The 22,362-nt window shown below is 43.4% G+C and overlaps 1 protein-coding gene across 3 annotated transcripts in view; it reads left to right on the forward strand.

The window, feature by feature from the left end:
- ZHX3 (zinc fingers and homeoboxes 3) overlaps window positions 1-22,362 on the forward strand; it is a 49,786-nt gene that overhangs the window by 19,955 nt on the left and 7,469 nt on the right. For all 3 annotated transcript variants that reach the window (XM_083446825.1, XM_083446823.1, XM_083446824.1), the window contains exons 2-3: window positions 3,668-3,774; window positions 18,330-21,267. In XM_083446825.1, coding sequence (XP_083302951.1) covers window positions 18,477-21,267 — 2,791 coding nt within the window. In that variant the 5' untranslated portion in view covers window positions 3,668-3,774; window positions 18,330-18,476. The remainder of the gene's footprint in view (window positions 1-3,667; window positions 3,775-18,329; window positions 21,268-22,362) is intronic.

Consider the following 22,362-nt stretch of genomic DNA (forward strand, 5'->3'; position numbering starts at 1 on the left):
ACCATCCAGGTGTCCTTTAGCTAAATAGTTTCTGTCCTCATTCTGCCTCCCTCTTCCCCACCTCCAAGTTAGTAAGCTGTTTCTGAAATGGATATTATTGGAATACTTTTGTAGCATCATAACACCAGCACCTAAGCAGCAATTGAAATAATGGTAAAGGTAAAGGACCCCTGGATGGTTGAGTCCAGTCAAACTTGACTATGGGGTGCAACGCTCATCTTGCTTCAGGCTGAGGGAGCTGGCATTTGTTTGCAGAAGAGTAGTTATTATTCTATACAAAATGTTTCTGGGAATCAACCCGCGCTAAGGGTGCTGCTGTGTGTTAACACTGACACTGCCTCCTGCAACAAACACATGGCATAAAATATGATTGTTCGGGTCTTTAAGCATCCATGTTCACACTTCATGGAATACTGAATGGGTTCCTTCAAACTTGAATAAAGTTGTACGGTGTGCACATTTCACATGTTTGCTGTTGGAAACACTGGTATAATTTCAGTGTCTCAGAGCAATCATTATGTGTACCGCTATCCGGAAGACAGATATAGACAGCAGTAATTTGGGGAAATTAATTGGACTCTTTGGCTACATCTGATGCCTGGATTCCAGGCCTGGGTTGTAGGCCAATTTAGCCCACACGGGTTTCTTGTTGGTCCATGTGGCCTTTAGGACAGTGTATATATAGTACAGTACACAATCTGTGTCCCCTGATTTCTTAGGATTAGTGCAGGGGTCTCTCCTGGGGAAAGACATCTTTCTTGATCCCTTTCCAACCCCCTACTGCTTCTCACAATAGGTGCTCATGATCATTTGTCTGCAAAATTTGCCTAACGTGCACATTTTAAATGTAATTTTACCCAATATGCACGTTTTTGCAAGCACTTTTCATTAAAATGCGTTTTTGTAAGTTGTTTTCACTAATAATGTGCATTTTGTGCATGATTTACCCTAGCAGGTGCATTTTTTAACATATTACTCCGGTGGTGAGCTGAGTTGCAAAATTTGAAGGACTGTTTTGGTTTGGTTTGCATATTGCCTTTGAACGTGAACCTCTTTGAATTCCTCCCTACCTTTTAGTGACACAACTGAGAACCTCTCATTTCCTACAAGGACATCTGGTGTCCATTGTCAATTAAGAGGTTTAACTTTTAAAATTTGTGCAGATGTAGGTTTTATTACGGCAACTGCAGTTTGTGCTCAGTCACTAGCAGTACCTGAAACCTCTGGCACAGTCCTTTAGCCCATCAGTTTTTCCAGCAAGAGGCAAAGCATGAGTATCATGTGTTGCTGTTTGAACAGAAGCGACATGATGCTGAGAATAAGTAAGTCTGGGTGTGGTTTGTGCTTCGGTGGGAGGCTTCCTAAGAAGTTGACTTATACTGAGTCTACAACAACAATAAACTAGGCAGACCAGTTTGCCTCGGGAATCAGAATCCTATGCAAACTTCCCCGTGCTCTTGGACTCCAGCTCCCATCAGCCCCAGACATCATGGCCAGTAGTTAGGGATGATGGGAACTGTAGTCTAGGAACATCTGGAGAGCCATATATTCCCAGGATTGACTAGTGCAGTATGGGGAAATCATTGAGTTAGCTGACATGGGCTGGGACAGGGCAGGGTTATAAAGAGGTTGGAGCTGCAAAGATGCTCCAGCAGAGCCAAGCCAATGCTCCTGCTGGTGAATTTGCACAGCCCTGACCTGACTGCCGCCCTGCCGCAGCCCAGCCCTGTCCAGGTAAGCTGCAGTTACAGTGCTGCCAAGAGCGAATCCCCTCCCCACAACACTGACTGCCACTGCCGGTTCCTCATTCCTGGCAGCAAATAGCCATGTTTTCAAACAAGAATCTTTCCCAGTCTCTTTTTTCAACCTTTAGAATGGACAAAAATCTCAATATTCTGGCAGGTGTATTAATTTTGGAAGTTTGAAGTAAAGCTCATTGTTTTCTTCTTTTCATTTTATCATATCATGGATTTTTCTTAAAAGAAATGAATTTATCTTCAAGGTTTCTTTCCCTGTATTGTGTGCATTCTTTTGTGTGTGTGAGTTTTACATTTGGTTATACATCTGTCTTTGAGTTTAGCCTCAATCTTTTAAAGGAAACTGTTTTAAGCAATTTACCAGTTCTGAACAGATAGAATTGACTTGCCACTTTGAAGAGAGGAAGCCTATAGTGGAAAGTCAAGCGGAAGACCTATATATAGCCATTGGTTGTAACGGTGTTGGTTTGGTGGTTGTGATTGCTTCTCTAAACAATTTCCTGGCTAGTTGATTGTGGCATTTGGAACCTTTAGCACACAGATGACACGGTGCTGCTGCTGATCAGTATCTGAGTGATTAATGCCTATTCATTTAATTTTTTTCTGGATACTCCCAAATGAATTATCTGTGAAAGGTAATTGACCATCATGGTAAAATCGAACTCCAGTAGCTTTAATTTGCACATAATACTAAACCATAGTTTAGCACTACATGGATGAGATTCCATGAGACTTGAGTGAAGTGTCAGGTTCACACATTCCCCCTACATAGGATCATAGGTAGCTGCCATGTACCAAGTCAGAACCATTGGCCCATCTAACTTAGAATTGTCTACACTGACTGGCAGCAGATCTTCATGGTTTCCAGTGAGACATTCCCAGCCCTACCTGGAGAAGACTCAGTATAAGTTTAGTTTTGCTTTCAAAGAATCTTGGCTTAGTGTTAGGGATTACAGTTTACAACATGGATTATGAATATGGCCTGTTTAACCATTGATTGTTGTACTCAGGATTGCTTGCTGCTGTGGGTCTAAAGGTATTTACTAACAATATCATTTATAATGGATAAAGGTAAAGGTAAAGGGACCCCTGACCATTAGGTCCAGTCGTGACCGACTCTGGGGTTGCAGCACTCAGCTCGCTTTATTGGCCGAGGGAGCCGGTGTACAGCTTCCGAGTCATGTGGCCAGCATGACTAAGCCGCTTCTGGTGAACCAGAGCATGGAAATGCCATTTACCTTCCTGCCAGAGTGGTACCTATTTATCTACTTGCACTTTGACGTGCTTTCGAACTGCTAGGTTGGCAGAAGCAGGGACCGAGCTCACCCCCTCACGGGGATTAGAACCGCCAACCTTCTGATCGGCAAGTCCTAGGCTCTGTGGTTTAACCCACAGTGCCACCCATGTCCCTTATAATGGATAGTTACAGAAAAAAAACTATTGGCCATGCCATGATAAAAAAGTGGATTCCTGGAGGCTGCAGTGGGGGAAAGAAGAGGAGGACAGAACTTCAGAACGGATGAAACAAACTCTGATTCTTAGGCTAGGATGCTTCTCTCTCTCTCTCTCTCTCTCTCTCTCTCTCTCTCTCTCTCATATGCAGGGATTAGTGTTTTCTATTGAAGCATCCTTTCTTCTCCCACCAACTCCCACTTCCAGTATCCTGAAGTGATGCAATCCCAACCAGGACTGCATGCTTCTATGAAAAAAGAGATTTGTCTGCCTCAAAGTATCCTATGAATGAATATTCAATGGGGCTGCAGAGATGTGCCTGATTTTTCAGACATATTGTATCCTGAGGGTCTTGGTGGTTCATTTCAGTTTCATTGAAACTGGCAGAACTTAGCGCATGCTTTTAAAAAGTTGCTAGAAATTTACTAATGCAATAACGGTCTCTTTATTACTTCCAGGGCTAAATCGGGATTGCAGCTGTCAGGACAAAATATCTTATGATGCCTAAAAGGAAAGAGAAGGAAATCCAAAGTGATGCATTAAGAAAACATTGACGATTTTTCAGGTATGCATTGGTCTTGGTATTTTTTTTACTTGGCTCTCATACATAGAGTCATTGCAGCTTTTAATGTAAAGGTCATGTATGCCAGTGATGCAGCTGTAAAGACTTTGGAGCATGAGCTCATTATGACACCAGCCCCATAGCCATGCCCCTAAGGAGAGTTGAAAAATGTAGGGCACGGTGTATGCACACCCACATCCCAGCAGCACTATAGCACAATGCCCAGTCTTAGCTCACAGTCATAGACTTAGCATGAATATGTAAGCATCAAGGCTTCCCGGAGAGGCGATCACAGCCTCTGTACTCCTTCCCTGGACCTTCTGCTGCTGCAGCGCTATGATCTCAGCCATGATTTGGCTTTTTATGTTGCCCAAACCTGGGCTCATGATTTGTCTCTTTCAGGCGAAGCATGAGCTGTAAATCCAAAAATCAAACATGATTTGCTTAAGTGTTGTATCAGTTCATAGAAGAGAGCATAGGTGCCAACTCCCTGGGTGCCTGAGCATCAACAAAATTCCCAATGAAGGAGCTGGGCACCCACAAATTTTGGTGCCAGGGCCATGTTGCATGGCACCCAAGGCCCTCGGCACCCATGGTCGTGGGGCCAAGCTGGCACTCCTGGAAGAGAGAGATAGTGTTGTGTTTAGCACATTGGACTTCATCTAGGAGTGTGAGAGAAATTCGTTTCAGTTTGCATTTAAATGCAGTTCACAGTTTCTGAAACAATATGCAAACTGAAATACAGCCGTCCTTCAAAATTCACATTTTCCTGAATTTTTCAGTAGCTTTAAAAAAGTGTACTAAAATGCACAAACCAGGGTAAAAATTGTCAGGAGCTTGTCCTACTCTCAAGTAGAATCTTGGCAGAGACATATGCCCGACTGGCATGTTCCCTCCCTCCTGATCGATCGTTCGGGAGCTTCAGAAGCTTTCCTATGCCTGAACATCACAGTGACCGATGCCAACAGACACCGGCACACGTAGGGATCCGCAGAGTCTTCGCAGCTTGCGTAACAGACCTCAGCAATGCAGCATTTTGGCTAATCTGCTTTATTTACATATAGACACACACGGAGCACTGCAACATGGCTCCCTCTCTCTCTAGCCTCAGACAGCAAAGAGAATGAACAAAGGAAAATCGTCCCACTTCATGGAACACAGTAACACAAACATCCTGTCTCCGTCACTTCCCACTCTGTGGAGTCAAAACATACACTGTCATGTGAAAGACAATAATTCCATGACTGAAATCACAGAGCTGGAATTCTAACAAAAATGTGCATAAAAATTAGTGGAAATAACATACAAGAAGACAGTGGAACCTCTATTTGCGACCATAATTCGTACCGGAGGTCTGTCCAGAGGTTGAAACGGGTTGCTGGGAGAGGCGCCGTTGTGCGCAAGTGCAGGCAGCGATTGCCCACTTTTGTGCAAATGTGAATGGCAATTGTCCGCTTCTGCGCATGCGCGAATGGCTATTGCCGCTCCTGCGCATGCGTGAACGGTGGCAAACCCGCCGGTTACTTCCGGGTTTGCCACGGTCGCAACTTGGAATGACCACAAGAAGAGGCGGTGGTAAGTAGAGGTTCAACTGTACATGATATTGGGTAAAATTGGCTTTCAAAAATGTGTATATTGAATAGAAAGATGTGTGCATTAGGGAAATTTACTCAGAATGCTAAAGAGTTTTTATGAGGATTTTTTAGAATTGCAAACTGATGTGGATTTGTGGCAAAGCAAATTTGAACTAGGGACAATGAGAAAGGGAGTGAACCAGAGCTATATATATCAAGCGACCTACCTGCTCAACTGCTGGAGAACTGGAAAAAACATAAACACTAAAGTCCTGTCATGCACAAGCTGCCATTTCAGATGCCAGTGAGGCTCATTTGAACTGTTTAAAACAGACTGTTGTATAACTGTGTTAGTTTCTAACATAAATTTAATGTAAAGAACAGACCGTTAAATGCCTTTTAAAACAGCACAGCAAAGGTTATTGCCAGTAAAGGAGTGAACACAGCATGTTCTATATTCCAACCCTCCCACCCTCAGCCAGACTCACAGTGCTGGCAATTATAGCTCCTGCAGATGATAGCATCAATCCTTCTATGGAAAAAGTACAGGAGATGTCCTCCCCTTTGCTGCACCAGTGAAATATACTGTACTACACAAGTGAAATACACACAAATATTGCAGTACAGTGGTACCTCAGGTTACATACGCTTCAGGTTACATACGCTTCAGGTTACACACTCCACTAACCCAGAAATAGTGCTTCAGGTTAAGAACAGAAATCGGGCTCCGGCGGTGTGGCAGCAGCAGGAGGCCCCATTAGCTAAAGTGGTGCTTCAGGTTAAGAACGGACCTCCAGAACGAATTAAGTACTTAACCCGAGGTACCACTATATATCAGCATTCTTGTTATATGTGCCCCCCCCTTTTTTATAGTCGCTATATTCCAATATTTGAAAATTATTATGTAATGAGAGAATCTCCACCTATTTCAACCAAACTTATCAACTAACTGAAAATTAGTTAGCTCTGGTTATCTCCCGCTTGGACTACTGCAATGCGCTCTACGTGAGGCTACCTTTGAAGGTGACCCGGAAACTACAACTAATCCAGAATGCGGCAGCTAGACTTGTGACTGGGAGCGGCCGCCGAGACCATATAACACCGGTCTTGAAAGACCTACATTGGCTCCCACTACGTTTCCGAGCACAATTCAAAGTGTTGGTGCTGACCTTTAAAGCCCTAAATGGCCTCGGTCCAGTATATCTGAAGGAGCATCTCCACCTCCATCGTTCTGCCCGGACACTGAGGTCCAGCTCCGAGGGCCTTCTGGCGGTTCCCTCACTGCGAGAGGTCAAGTTACAGGGAACCAGGCAGAGGGCCTTCTCGGTAGTGGCACCTGCCCTGTGGAACGCCCTCCCATCAGATGTCAAAGCGATAAACAACTACCTGACATTCAGAAGACATCTGAAGGCAGCCCTGTTCAGGGAAGTTTTTAATATGTGACATTTTAGTGTATTTTTCATCTTTCTTGGAAGCCGCCCAGAGTGGCTGGGGAAACCCAGCCAGATGGGCGGGGTACAAATAATAAATTATTATTATTATTATTATTATTATTATTATTATTATTATTAATTAGGCTGCTGCCTTTGCTGTTGATGTGCCGCTGTTGTGTCTCCTAGGCTTTAACTCTCCCTCAGACAAGCCATGGGACTGGTGGGAGGGGGGAGTTGCATGGAAAAGAGAGAAAGTATCTGAAACTGGTAAATGTGATTCTGCCTATTTCCCCTTCTTTCCTCTCCTGTACAAAGGTAATTTCTCCTTTTAAGATGCGCTGGAGGAACCCCAGTTATTAAATTATCCTCCTAGGACAGTATGAACAGGCTCTGTCTCTCCCCCACCTCCCATTTGGTAGTATTGGAAGGTGTGTTTTTTTAAAAAAAAACAATTTTTTTTTTTGCACTTAGTAAAAGGTAAAGGTAAAGGACCCCTGACAGTTAAGTCCAGTCGTGAACGACTCTGGGGTTGTGGCGCTCATCTCGCTTTACTGGCCGAGGGAGCCGACGTTTGTCCACAGACAGTTTTTCCAGGTCATGTGGCCAGCATGACTAAGCCGCTTCTGGCGAAATCAGAGCAGCACATGGAAACACCATTTATCTTCCCGCCAGAGCGGTACCTGTTTATCTACTTGCACTTTGACATGCTTTCGAACTGCTAGGTTGACAGGAGCAGGGACCGACCAACGGGAGCTCACCCCATTGCAGGGATTCGAACCGCCAACCTTCCAATCGGCAAGCTCTAGGGTCAGTGGTTTAGACCACAGCGCCACCCATGTCCCATTTTTATGCACTTACTTGAGAATAAACAACATTGAGTCCAGTGGAATTCACTTCTGAGTAAACAAGCTTAGAATTGCAGTGCATGCCTGCTGCTTTTGGGTGAGTGTATGTGATTTTTCATGCCCACTAAATGCTTCAAATGTGTTTATATTGCATTTCCTGCCCCCCCTTATCTTTGGTTTATTTTAATGGCTTTTTACTTGGGATTCTGGTTATAGTATTTCCAAGGGGAAAGCTCCAGTTTATCATTTAATCTACCACCTGTGTGAATCATCGGCTGAAAGACTGCTCAAGGTCATAGTGGTGGTGCAAAGATCAACTTAGTAGCTGCAGCTGCATTGTCTTCCAGCACGTATACCCTCTAGTGCTGGGGAAAATAGGCCCTGGGGCTTGCTTGGCTAAAGGGAAATCTAGCAATCTACCCTCCTGTATCTAGGCCTTTTGGTGTATAAAAAACCTGGCCATTGACTTGGTTCTGGGGCCGCATTCAGATGAAGGATCATGTTGCTATGTAACCATGTTTGTCTGGATGCAGTTTGCTGGTGCTCCTGTGACTCTAACGGTTGGTATTAGGATGAGGCAAGTAGTTTTGGTCTGTACCCGAAATGTCGGGTCTTTCATTTCTTAAACCACAACTTGAGTATAAAAGTGTTGTCTTTGCTGTCTCTTAATAAAGCATTTGTCTTTATTGGTGTGGTTTCTCTGGCACCTGCCTGCTTTGCTTGGTGAATGCTACTGAGTACCTTGGGGGCTCGGAAGCCAAGGAGTGGATCATTGTCTCTTGCCTGGCTGAATCCCAAAGGGTGTCCAAAAACAGATCTGAGTGTTCCCTGACTCAGATTTGGGGGGCCTTTTCAGGGCTGGTGGCAGTACTAACAGGCAGGGTTGGTTTTCCCTGGGCATTATTTGGTTAGCTAACTCCCTCCCTAAGCAGCCTCCAAATCTTACAGATGCATTTTGGGATTCTATATGGCTTGATATTGTACCGCATTTTTCGCTCTATAAGACGCACCAGACCATAAGACGCACCTAGTTTTTGGAGGAGGAAAACAAGAAAAAATAATATTCTGAATCTCAGAAGCCAGAACAGCAAGAGGGATCACTGCACAGTGATCCCTCTTGCTGTTCTGGCTTCTGGGATAGCTGCGCAGCCTGTATTCACTCCATAAGACGCACACACATTTCCCCTTACTTTTTGGGAGGGAAAAAGTGAGTCTTATAGAGCAAAAAATACGGTATCTCTGCTAGACTCCCATCTGACACTTCCTGTCTTGTTGTGTGTTTCTCTTCTGGGAAAAGAAATCCTCGCTTCAGGTGCAAACAGTCTTGGGTGACCTCCAGCTACACACCTGCACTTTCATTTGCTTTATATCAGTTGTTTGCATTCAGCATTAAGCCCTTCCAAGGATATGTCTGCTGTGGGAAGCAAAATTTACCCGCAAAAGCTGCAAATCCCTGATCAGCCATGAAACGCACTGGGTGACCTTGGGCCAGTCACTGCCCCTCAGTCTAACCTTCCCCACAGGGTTGTTGTGAGGATAAAATGGAGAGGAGGAGAACTACATATGTACAGCACCTTGAGCTCCGTGGAGGAAAGGTGGTATATAAATGCAATAAGTAAATAACAACTTTTTTTCCAGTAGACAAGTTGCTTGTTAGGAGAGGGAGCTTCTTCAGAGAGCATGCCTTCCATGCTTCATAACAAATTAGGTATTCTCATTTTACACTGAGTGAGCAAGGTAAGTCAGATAAATGAGATCACCTAGAAAAGAAGGTTGTATTCAGTGCAGTGCTATGCGAACTTTACGTCAGTGGAAGGATTTCTGCTTGCACAGTGGACCTCTTCCACTGGTACAACCTCTAAAGCTGTTCTAGGGGTTTTCCGAACCCTCTGGAGCAGAATGGTAAAAGGTATAGTGGGAGGAGAGCAGGGAAGTCCCATTGCACAAGCAGAAATTATTGTTATCATGGGATATGGTAGTTGCATACTACCCAAAGACACTTACGATGATACCCTTTTCACACTTTAGATTAGATCAGATTTATTTTTGGTTCCAGAACCAGCCTTTACAACCTCCTTCAAGTGTGTTTATTCTGCCAAGCAAAAAATACTACTACTTCTTTTTTGCATATACATGTAAATCTGTGCAATGCTTGTCCATCTATGCTGACTGTATAGCACATGTCCCTTCTAGTCCCCTGATATTGGAAGCATGTGTCTACATGGTTTTCCTCTGAATGCAGTTGCTGTATGTTTACTATACTTTATAAAACCTGACTTAGTGTTGCATTGATGCAATATCTGCTCCTCCACACCCCACCTTTGCTTTTCTCTTCTAGCTTAAGGGGGATGGGAGAACAACTGGTATCTTAGAAAAAACAGAGTTAATTTCATGCGCTGTTTTTATGTTTTTTAAAAACCAAGAAGCTGATAACTGAAGCACCCAAGCTATTCCTTCCCGGTGTTCAGCGTGTTCTGAATAATGGAGCATGACTCTGAGCATCATCCCATATTCTTAGGACTTGAGTAAATGAACTTACTGTTGTACATGTTGAAAGTTGACTTTGTTTCTCGTAAGGTGATACTCAGTTTTATCACTGCTTGTGATTTACGGAGAGTAGCTCATTGCCAGAGTTCATTAAATCCCAAGCGGGAGATGAGAGCCATGGCAAAGAATATTTGGCCCCACTGAACAGAACCAACCCATTCAAAACTCTCTGGTTCCTTAAAATCTCCCCAGCTTGAGGGATCGACACATCTCAGCCCCAGAAAGAAGCATGTATAGCTGAAACTGAGAGTAAATTATCTTTTCTATGCCATTCTGATCTTCCGCAAACCAGCAAATGCTTTAAGGCTCACAGGTGATACTTTTCTTGTTCTGCCTCAATAGCTATTCTGAAAAAAGGGGGTACAGTTGCTCCCCCTCTCAATTCACTTTGCTGTCTGCAACACATGCTGTAGCGTATACCCGTTGTTTGGCTTGACCCCTTCTGACCTTTTGTATCTTGGCACTGGAAATGCACTAGGTCTTTGGCAGAATGCTGTCAAAAGTAGAGGGGGGACTCTTTTGTTAACACAGTGCCAAATCCTGCTTCAACATGGAACAGTTTGTTCTGCTAAAAGAATGAGCCAGTTCAGTGAGCAGAACAACTCAGAGCTGCAAACCAGCATATTCAGAAAACTGAAAAAGTGTTCTGCTATAATGAAGTTGCCTTGAAACCAAGCTCTTAAGAAAAGGAGGGGGGGAATAATTGATATTTTCTAAGGGGACAATTCTCTCCCCCCCCCCCCCCAATAGTCATTTCAGCTAACCGTAGCATGAAATACATCAGAAATAAGTTGTGCATGCATTCAGAATAAGAGTGGGCTCTTTTGTTACTCCCCATCTCAACATTTTGCAGAAAGCATTCAAACTTTTCTAACTTGGGTATACCAGACCTTCTGTTTCAAACCTCTGTGGTCTGATATATACAAAGCGTGTGCAGTTAATGAATGCCCACTAATAATTGGTATGTGTAATTTGCATTTTAAATGTGACTAATTTCCATGAATGTGGCGGATGCTAGGATCTGGCAATGAATGTGCCCGTTGCCTCATGTGAAATTTCTGGCATGGAGACTGCAAATTAAAAGATCTTAAGCTGGCTATGAAGTTCCAGCCCAGAATTCTTTCTTCTGAACTCACTAAGCTTCTTGTGCACCTCCACAGAAGGAATTAGTTTTAATGCTGCTATCAAGATTGTCCTCTCATTTGATCGGTGTTATAAAAGCCTGCCGCCACCTGAGTCACCTGGATTTTTGTTATTGCTTATCTTCAATGTTCTGAAACTTGAAACTTGATTTTTTTTAAGGGAGGGAGGGTGGGAGACAGCAATAAGAGATGCAGAGCACTTGTTCAGAGAGTTTGTTAACCTAAGCTTTGTAACCCTGTACCTGGTTGTAGGATGGAAGAAATGCCAATAGCAAAAGGTATAGAATACTGTAAGCAGAGGTGAAGTTTTGAGATAAAAGTTGGGTGGAGGGAAAGAACGTTGGGTCTACCCACAATTCCCGAGAGCCTCTGCATTAAAACAGTACTTGTTCTAAGCCAGAAGTTGCATCAGAGTTGCCTTTCAGAAACCGCAGGAGGGAAGAGTGCTCTAGCACTCAGGTCCTGCTTGCTTAGGCATCTGATTGGCCGGTGAGAACAGGATGCTGGACCACTGCACCAGTTGCATCCTCCAAACCAACCTCCAGGGTAGTCCTACAGAGAGATGCAATTACAGATCTATGCAAATGAAAGAAAACTGAAATTTGCTACTTTCATATTGTGCTCTACAAAGAATTGATTTAGCAAGAGCAAATAGAGGCGAGCAGCTCCTAAATATTTATGCTGCATGGCCCAATTGGACAAAACGCATCTCTCAACAGTTTGATCCAGATTAAAAAAAATAAACAAATCTCCATTCTGCCCTGGTTTGGGAAATGAATGTGATCATTCACTCAACTGGTCTTTCTGTGCCCATAAACCATCCAAGCATTTTGAAAGCCAGGCAACATCTACAAAGCACAATTGAAGGATGGGCACAATAGAGCCATTCTTGATACTGATGCAAACTGCGTGGGGCTGTTTTACAGATTAAAATGGCAGCAGTTCCAGTGTTTACATTTTGATAGTATTATACAAACTCTTTCTTTCTTTCTTTCTTTCTTTCTTTCTTTCTTTCTTTCTTTCTTTCTTTCTTCTTAGTGGGTGATTTGTTTGTTTTGGGTGAGCCCCCTGATTTTACCTTACTAACATAGCAGCTAAGTGCTAAGGGTTCTCACCATATTTTCCAGTAATCCTTAAAAAAGCAAAGATATGCTGATATTACTGCCCCCATTTCACAGAGAGAAGGCTGAGGGAGGCTAAGGGTACCATGAGTTCTTAGCAGAGCTGAGAGGAATTGCCTGCACACAGCAATTATGTCACACACACTGGTTCCTTTAAATGACTGTAATGGTGACATAGCAGAGGAGGTATGTCTTACAGAGTAAATGCATCTTTTGTTTTGTTTTTTAACCTGATCTGCTTCTGAGCCACTTTGTCCATTTCAACCTGTAATTCAGGTTCTGAGATGCTCTTTATGAACTGAAGGTTCATAACTTTATGAACTGTGTTCCGCATGGGGAATCTAAAAACTGCAGTTCAGTTAGGCTTGCCACTTGATTGCTTATTCCCCCTGCTTCTCTCCTGATGTATTTTCTCGATTTGTCAAACTGGAAGCCCTTAGCTCTCTGAGAGCAGATAAAACGTTTGAACAAGGAAGGAGCTACCTCCATATAGGTGTTTGTCCAAGCTTGTATTGTGATGTCAGGCCTTAGTTTACTCGTCAACATTATTATTTTTCAATTTAGTTTTTGGCCTGAAACAACATTAAGATTTCAGCCCTTCATCACTTGATCACCCTGGCAACATGTTCAGTTGGTAGATCAAGGGATAATTAAGCTGAATGGTGGAACTACTGTGCAACAGTTTGGCAAGCGCTGATTACCAATGCAAGGGAAATGCTCTTGCATTACTTACTAGAAGCATCCTCAGATGTCTGGATGTAAGTGTGCAAAGCTGCATCTCTTGCCCACAATTGGTCTCCCCTTCTGAGTACTTAACATTTGAGCTTCTACATAGGACCAGAGCAAATCTTCAGGCATTGCAGAAATATTGCAATGAATAAGGACGCAGAAGTGGATTCTTATTTAAAAGATTCAAGTCTTTGAAAGTGGCACAGTCTGTGTAGAATTTCTGCAGTCTCCGTATTCTTAAAAACAAGAAAATGGATGAAGAAGCTTTGTGAAATGCAGTAGGATAAAAATCCGTTACCAATCTTCCCTCTGCAAAGCACAGTTTCAGAGGATTATTGGACATGTTCTAGCATACTCAGTTTATGTGGGTTGATGACAGCTGAACAGGTGTGGCAGTGGCTCCAGGTAAATTGGAAGCTTCTCCTGAAGTGCACCCCGAAATCTTTTTTGTAATACAAAGATTCATGAGCAGACAAATCAATGGTTCTCTGCTGTTAATGGTTCTCTGTATTAGCAAACAGTGATCCAACCAGCTCGGAGACATGTTTATCAATGCTGTGATCTAAAGATGCCTATGTGCCAAGTTTGCATGTGCACCAGGCCTTTCCACTTTCAAACCTGGGTGCAGGTGATAGGAAATGTTTGAGGACATTCCATGTCTTAGGGCTGCAGTTTGAAGCCTCAACGCGACCTCTTAAATTATGCTAGTTCCCACTCAATCTTTTGTTGGGGATTTTTGTGCAGGTTTTTTTTTAATGTTATCATAAGTTGCCTTGGGGTGTTTTTTTTAATGACATGAAAGCAAATACCTACAGCATTCATGTCAAAATTATGGCTCATTTAGTGTCCCTTTAATTGGATGTTGTTTGAAAGCAGCACTTCATCATAGTTTGTTTTTAAAAATTAAGGTTACAAGGAATTTCTCAGCCCACATGCCTGCCTATATTTGTATCTGTGGGGGTTATAATGTAATTATAACTTTAACCGGCTTAATACTGATAATTTATTTGATTTTATTTATTTATTAGATTTATATACTTCCCTTCATCATAAGATCTCAGGATGGTTCACAAGATAAGGATATAAGGGAAAAGCACAAATAAATAGTTAAAAGAAAAACAACCAAATAATAAACCCCCTCCCACAAACGCATTTCAAAGGCCGCAGAATGTGGCTTCCTTACCACCTCATGAGAGGGCACAATGCTGACCCACTCATACACAGTTTATATTTGGACAGGCCTTCCATATGGTCCCAGCAGAAGTAAACTTTTCACAAGATATGGGTCCAGCTGCTTATGGGTGCTGCAGGGAATCTGCCTTTGCCATCTGTGCCAATTGCCACTAGCATGGCAATGTGTGTGCCAAGCAAGCTGTCACCAAAAGCTACCAGTGGATTCTGTTGGCACTGTAGACCCTTAGCCTCTGGGGTTATGGAGGTCAGAGGACTTGATCACTCATGTCTTAACTGCTCTTTGCTTAATATTCTCCCACCGTAGTTGTGTAGGTAAACTGGTTCTGAAAGCTCATTAGAAGGAAAACCTTATTGAGTATTCAGTGGTCTTAAGAATCTACGCTCAAAAAATGGCACATGTTCAGTTTTGGTTGCTAAGCAAGCCTTGGGTGAAGATCACACTTTTAATCTTCTAAATGTAGACTTTGGCATTGGCCAGACTGAATGTTTTGCATTAACAACCCTGCCTTTATTAATTTTATGAAAACAAGCCATTTACAAGCCAGCTGAAAAGGACTGGGGCACTCTTACCTAGCGGTACTTATTTAAAACTTAATTACATTAATGTATAGATAACTTACACTTACCCAGAGTTGTGCTTTCCTTAATAAGTGTTCAAGGCCATCAAAATAACTTGGGTAGCATCAGCTGTAAGACAGCCATGAGCTATGTAGGGTTGGTACATCTTAGAGGACCTCTAATATTGTTTCTTAAAAGATCTTATGGTACTTTACTTATACCCTCCCCCTTTCAATTTAGCTGTCTCAAAGTGTAACAGTTAGTAGGTGTGATGTTAAGTGGGTTTTTAAAAAAATGAAATTTCAACCTTCCTAGAATATAAATAAAATCATAGTACGCAATGGCTAACGCCATCTGAACGTAACTGCTGTTGTTAAATAAGATTATTTTAGTGAGATTAGAATTTGGGACAGGATAGGGGCTAAAACTACCTGACCCCTATGCCTATATAAAAGTACAAACAACAACATTAAACATAAACCTTCTTTAAAACAAGGTAAAAATTGGAGAGAAAAAATATTAGGTAAAGTAAAGGTAAAGGATCCCTGGATGGTTAAATTTAGTGAACAATTAGTGAAATTGCCAAACTTAAAAATAAAATAAGAAAGTTTTGAAATATCCCTGAGCAATTATGATGCTTTTACTGTAGGAAAACAATGTGTAATATAAATTAGCACTGGTTAAAGCAGTTTTAAGTTGTTTATTTTGGAGAAGAGGCCATAGGAAGTGGGTACAGCATTTTTACATGTGAAAGGTCCCAGATTCCTCCCTGCTGTGGAGGGTAGGGCCCAAAGCAATGGATTTAAGATACAAGAATGAGATTCTGAATGTAAGAGCCATTCAACAGTGGAATAGACTCCCTTGGAAGGTGCTGGGCTCTCCTCCCTTGGATGTTTTCAAGCAGAGGTTGGATGGCCGTCTGTCATGGATGCGTTGTGGGGGGTTGGACTAGATGGCCCTGGGGGTCCCTTCCAACTCTATGGTTCAACCCTTGGGACCTCCAGTTAAAAGGATCATAGCTTGCAAGTGATGAGGAGGAGCTGTCTCCCCGATACATTGAGGAGCTGTTGTCAGACAAGACAGTGCTGGAACATATGGTGGTCTTGGCTAATTATATGACAGCGTCACGCACTCATGCTTAAATGAACAAATTCTGAAAATTTAGAAATTGGGCCTAACCTGTTGTGATGTGAGATAAGAAGTGTTGCTCCTGAGCTTGGCTCTTTCGCAACTTGTAAATACACGAGCCCTGTCTGCTTAGTAATCTAAAACATCCTGTGGTCTGCTCAGTACGCAACTCAAGTTGCAGATGCAAGTGTGCACCAGCCTTCTGCATAGTGCTTATATAACTGTTCTAGGGGGAAAAGAAATGTACAAACAGTCCCTTCGATTACATTTTGTCTGGCGTGTTGTCACTGTGCTTAAACTCCAGCTAACTTTACATGAGAGGGCCGAGCAAATATTAACTTTTTCCTCTGGGAATAAGGTCAGGCTGCCACAGTGTTCCAGATCTGGCCTTTTTAGTGGTTCAGCCGAATCAAAACAGCTTTCCCTGTGGTTGTTCTGTAAATGACACACTCATCACTGCTTTTCATTTTGGAGATCTAGCCTTCATGGAGCGCTAAAGAACTTAAGGAACATTTAGTCAATCAGTAACTCTGGTTTAGCAAACCAGAATGTTATTTAACTCTTCTTTCTTTCTTTGTGGGGCTCTCTTAAACCTTGCCATGTGGTTGCCACTTTACAACCCATACGGGGAAGACCCCTGCACACATCACAGGGTTATTTCGATTGGGGGTTTCAGTCCCATGCATTTCCAGTGAAAAAGAACCCAGAGTGGTAAGGCTAAGGGACACTGTCTGGAATCTTGGAAAACATTCCAAGTAGACAGTAGCGGCTCTGCACAAGGTAGCTCTGTGTTTTTGTATATCTATCCCAACCATCAGAGTAATGGACCCCTTCCAAGTTGGAGTGATGTCTGAATTCCCGCACAGCTTGTTTGTGTGAAAGTGCCATAAGGGTTCATTCTTCCTTTGCAAAGGTGCCTCTACCCACCACAAGGAGCATGGCTGACTGTCTTGCAGGAGGCGAAGTTTGGGAGAATTCTGGGATGTATCCATTTTGCATCACCAAAAGTGACCCTCTTAAGGGTATAGAAACTGCATTATGTCCTCCTGTTCTGAATACAGTCGAACCTCCATTTACGTAACCCTCTGGTTACGTAAACTTCGGGATGTGCGCGTGGTAAACCCGGAAGTATTTTACTGGGTTTTACCATGCGTGTATGTGCAGAAGTGGTCCTCAGGTTGCGGAAACCTTGGGATCTGACCAGACCTCTGGAACGGATCCCGCCCACAACCGGAGGTACCACTGCACATGCATGAACACTGTGGGAATCAGGCAAAACCCTTTTAATTATTCCTATGGATATATCCAGTACAGTTTAATTGTGTTCATGTGCAAACATGTCTAGAAAAGGGGCTAGGGAAACTTTCATAGAGAAGCCCTTTTTCTAATTTTCAGCTTGTGTATGCTGATTTTGCTCAGCTTTCAAGCATCTCCCCCCACCCTCCATGTATTTATCCCCTCTAGTGTAAATCAGTTGTGGATTTTCTCTTTCACCCTCATAGGCATATAAGGTTCTATAAGTTTGCTTCTGCTAATGTTTGTGCGAGAAACCTGTAGCTTATCACCTAATTTATCCTGCTTCGTTGAGTAATGTGTCAGACATGTATCAACAAAACAAGAAGTGTTTTCCTCCTTTTAAAATAAAGGTGTCTTTGTGACCTGCATTTGCTACAAAAACCGGCACGTATAATCTCTGCAACACCAGTTTCTGGAATTGTTTTTGGTTCCAGCATTGATGGTTCCTGCTTGCACACTTGGCTGGACAGTCTTATAGTGATTTTTCATACATCTAATGCAATTCATTAGATGAATCGCACACCATGGATGATATCCAATATTATTCATACTCTGAGTAGACCTACTGGAAATCAAACTTTGACTATTATTCCATCTTTTACTTAGATTTAAAAACTGCATTGTACTTTAGTGAAAACAGATATAGTCATCATTACCTGGAGGGGTGAGTAGAGGAGAATCAAAATTATAATACCTCCATGACAGCTTTAATTTGGGTCACGTGAAATCTTTCCTATATTGTAGGTTGTGTTTTCTCCAAAATATCAGCTATGCTGTGATGTGTGGCCAACATAACTGTCTCTCCTTAGCTCTATAAAGACAACTGCTTTCAGTTTCTCAGTTGACCAACAGAAATGCTGTTTCTTAGTTAACTATCTTATGATGTATATGCAACACAGTATATAACTGAGTAATAAACAGCCTGCGGTTGTGCTGGTGAAAATGTTTAGCACAATATTTTGCTGAGATGCTATTCTTTTTGTTTCCTCAGATTCAATGGCCGACTTAAATGGTTGTCAAGACTCATGACACACACATTTTTCTGGGCATCATGGATTTTCAGGAATATAGCCTGCAAAGCAGTCTCAAAAAGTAGCACCTGCCCTCTAATCTTTTATTATCTTCACTGATTGTAAAAATGGCCAGCAAAAGGAAATCCACAACGCCTTGCATGATACCACCAAAAACACTGGCACTGCAGGAGTCGCAACCAGACTCTGTTGGAGTTGATCGTGAAGGATCTCAACAGTCTGTTACTCCTGCAACTCTGCCTATTAGTGACACTGTTGTTCACAATAATCACAAAAACGGGCTGTTGTCCAATGGACATAGTGGTATCTTAGATGGTGATACTTACAGATGTATGTATTGCAATTTTGGCTCTCGAGACATTAATCAGTTCCTTGGTCACCTTGATTCTGAGCACATAGACTTTAGCAAAGGCCCGTCCTTTGTGTGTGTGCAGTGCAGTTTCCTGGTCAAGAGTCACAAAGAGCTTTCTTGCCACAACGCAGAGTGCCACATTGGGGAAACTGGCTTAATCTGGAATGTCGTGAAACAAGGCAAGCACGTGGTTGTGGAGCAAACCATTGGAGATGCCAGCAGCAGCCAGGACCTTCTGGGGGACCTCCCTGAGGAAGGTCAAGACAGCCAAGCTGAAATTATCATTACCAAAACACCCATTATGAAGATAATGAAAACGAAACCAGAAGTGAAAAAAATCCACACGCTGAAAGAAAACGTATCTAGTAAACCAGTCAAGGATCTAGAGAAAAAAGTTGGCGAGCAGCCATTCACCAATGGACCGGTGCCAGTGAACCAATCATCAACAGGAACAGTTAAACCAACACATGTTGTCAATGGCTCAATAATAGGAAATGTACCTGTTTTGCAGGCAGGCCTCACTCAATTTGTGCAGCTGCAGCAGCAGCAGCAACAACAACAACAACAGCAACAGCAACAACTTCACCAGCAGCTACCCACTTCAAAATCCCTTCCCAAGGTAATGATTCCCCTGAGCAGTATCCCAACATACAATGCAACAATGGACTCTAATAGCTTTCTGAAAAACTCTTTCCATAAGTTCCCTTACCCTACCAAAGCTGAGCTTTGCTATTTGACTGTTGTGACCAAGTACCCAGAAGAACAGCTGAAGATTTGGTTTACCGCCCAGAGGTTGAAGCAGGGTATCAGTTGGTCACCGGAGGAGATAGAAGATGCACGGAAGAAAATGTTTAACACTGTGATTCAGTCCATACCCCAGTCCACCATTACAGTGTTAAATACACCCCTAGTTGCAAGCCCCAGTAGTGTTCAGCATCTCATTCAGGCCAGTTTACCTGGCCATTCTGTTGGGAAACCCGAAGGAGCAGGTGGTGTATTGGTTACGCAACCAATAATATCAAATGGACTTCAAGGGACAACCTCATCTCTTGCAATAGCAGTCACATCCATTCCAAAGACTCAGATAGCAAAGCCGCCTGCCGCTGTGTCAGTTTCTAGCACTTCGTCCCCTGTGAAAGTGGTGAGTGCTGCTCCATCACAGCTCACTGCTTGCCCAACTATAACTTCACAGGCATTCTTAGATCCCAGTATATACAAAAATAAGAAGTCTTATGAGCAGCTCTCTGCATTGAAAGACAGCTTCTGTAGGAACCAGTTTCCTGGGCATGCTGAAGTGGAGCGGCTTACAAAAATCACAGGCCTTAGTACAAGGGAAGTTCGAAAATGGTTTAGCGATAGGAGGTACCATTGCAGGAACATCAGAGGTGGCAAAGCTATACATGCTGGAGATAATACAATAATAATAGATTCTGTGCCTGAAATTACCTTCACCTCTTCTCCCAAAGCAACCCCAGAATTAACTTCCACGTTGGCAGCAACACCTGCTGTTCACACCCCAGCCCGCCGGCAATCCTGGCATCAGACACCCGATTTCTCCGCTACAAAATATAAAGAGAGGGCTCCTGAGCAGCTCAGAGCGTTGGAAAGCAGCTTTGCACAAAATCCCTCTCCTCCAGAGGAGGAAGTGGACCGTTTGAGAAGCGAAACCAAAATGACGAGGAGAGAGATTGACAGCTGGTTCTCAGAGCGGAGGAAACGGCAGGTGATCAAAGACGCAGAGCGGCAGAGGGACGATGACGCCGAAGACGATTCAGGGGAAGACGAGGGCTCCTCGGACGACGTGAAAGCTTCCAGTGAAAATGGCTCATTGGATGCAGCCACCAGCTCTCAAACGCCAGGAGAGCGCAAAGTAACCCCTATAAAAATCAACCTTAAGAACTTTAAGGTGACTGAGTCAAATGGCAAAAGTGAGGTGCTAGGCTTGAGTGAAGATGTCCAAAGAGAGAACCCCCGGAAGCCCAAGCTAAGTTCTAAAAAGACTGCTCAGCAGAGACATTTGCTCAAGCAGCTCTTTGTGCAGACCCAGCGGCCGACAAATGAACAATATGACCAAATATGTTCTCATACAGGACTTCCCAGGACTGAGGTGATTCGTTGGTTTGGAGATAGTCGCTATGGTTTAAAAAATGGAAATTTGAGGTGGTATGAGAACTACAAGCATGGTATCTTTCCTAAAGATCTATCGACCTCCAGTGAGGCCAGCAGGGTGGTCCTGCAGGACTATTTCCAAAAGAACAAGGTGCTTTGTGAAGATGACCTCCCAGGTCTGTGTGAGAGAACTCAGATGACTACTCAACAGATCAGGCTGTGGTTTGCTGAAAGGCTAGATGAAGAAAACAGGGGAGTGTCAGACACAGGCAGTGAAGATCAGTCCTCAAGTGTTGGTGAGCCAGCCGGCAGTCAAAAAGGGACAGTCGATGCCTTTTCTGAGGTTTCTGAGAACAGTGAATCCTGGGAGCCTGGAGGTCAAGATGGCAGCTGTGAGCTTGGAGATCCGGAGAGTCATCAGCCTGCCATTCACTTTGGTAAGTGATTTCATCTTAACTGTTTTCTGCTAATTTGGCCCTTCACATTTCAGCATTAAAAAGTGGTTTAAACAAACAAGTGTTGATGATCAGATGAAACTTCAGTAGGAAATCACTTCCCCTTTTTAGAGGGGGCTAAAGATTTCACAGAAATGGGGGGCTGGGAGAAATTTGGGGGAGAGTGGAAGATGATGGCACATCAATGTCCTGGAAAGGAATTTCAGTCATAATGTGCAGCAAGGGCCATTGTTCAGTGGTGGAGCATCTGCTCTGCATGCAGATGAGGTCTCTCATTCACTCCCCAGCATCTCCAAGGCATCTGAAACCCCAGAGAGCCACTGGCAGCGGTTCTCAACCTGTGGATCCCCAGATGTTGTTGGATTACAACTCCCATCATCCCTGAGCTCTGGCCTTGCTAGCTAGGGGTGATGGGAGTTGTAGTTCAACAACATCTGGGGACTCACAGGTTGAGAAAGGCTGGTTAGACAGTACTGAACTATGCAAGCAATGGTCTAGATAGGGCAGATTCCTATGTTCCGAAAGGGTGAAGGGGCCGTAGCCCAGTGGTAGAGTGGAAGGCGTCAGGGTCAACCCCTGGCAACTCCAGGTAGGGCTGTGGAGAGACTCCTGTCTGAAACCCTGGAGAGCTGCTGCCAGTGAGTTTGGACAGTATTGAGCTTGATCAGCCTTTCTCAACCTGTGGGTCCCCACAGATGTTGTTGAACTACAACAACATCTGGGGACCCACAGGTTGAGAACCGCTGAACTTGATGGTCCAGTGGCCCGACTCAGCTTCCTGTGTTTTAAGACTGCATCATTCAGGAGAGGGGAATTCTGGTTTGTTACAGATAGAAAAGTTAGAGGAGGGGAAATGAAAGGGAGCTACATAATACAGATAGGCAGGAGATAGGCAGGCAAAGAGCAACTTCTTAAGCACACAGGCTGGTAGCATTGGGCAGGCCTTCTAAAGCAGTTCTCAAAAAACAAACAAACACTTCCTTCTCAAAATAGCTGAGGTCATAATGACTTTGTGGGTGTCCCCCCCCCACTCCACAAACTCACTCTTGGCCTTTCTGCCTGCTTATTCTTTCAGTA

Source organism: Podarcis tiliguerta, assembly GCF_965153285.1.
Source record: "Podarcis tiliguerta genome assembly, chromosome: 6".
Lineage (NCBI taxonomy): Eukaryota > Metazoa > Chordata > Lepidosauria > Squamata > Lacertidae > Podarcis > Podarcis tiliguerta.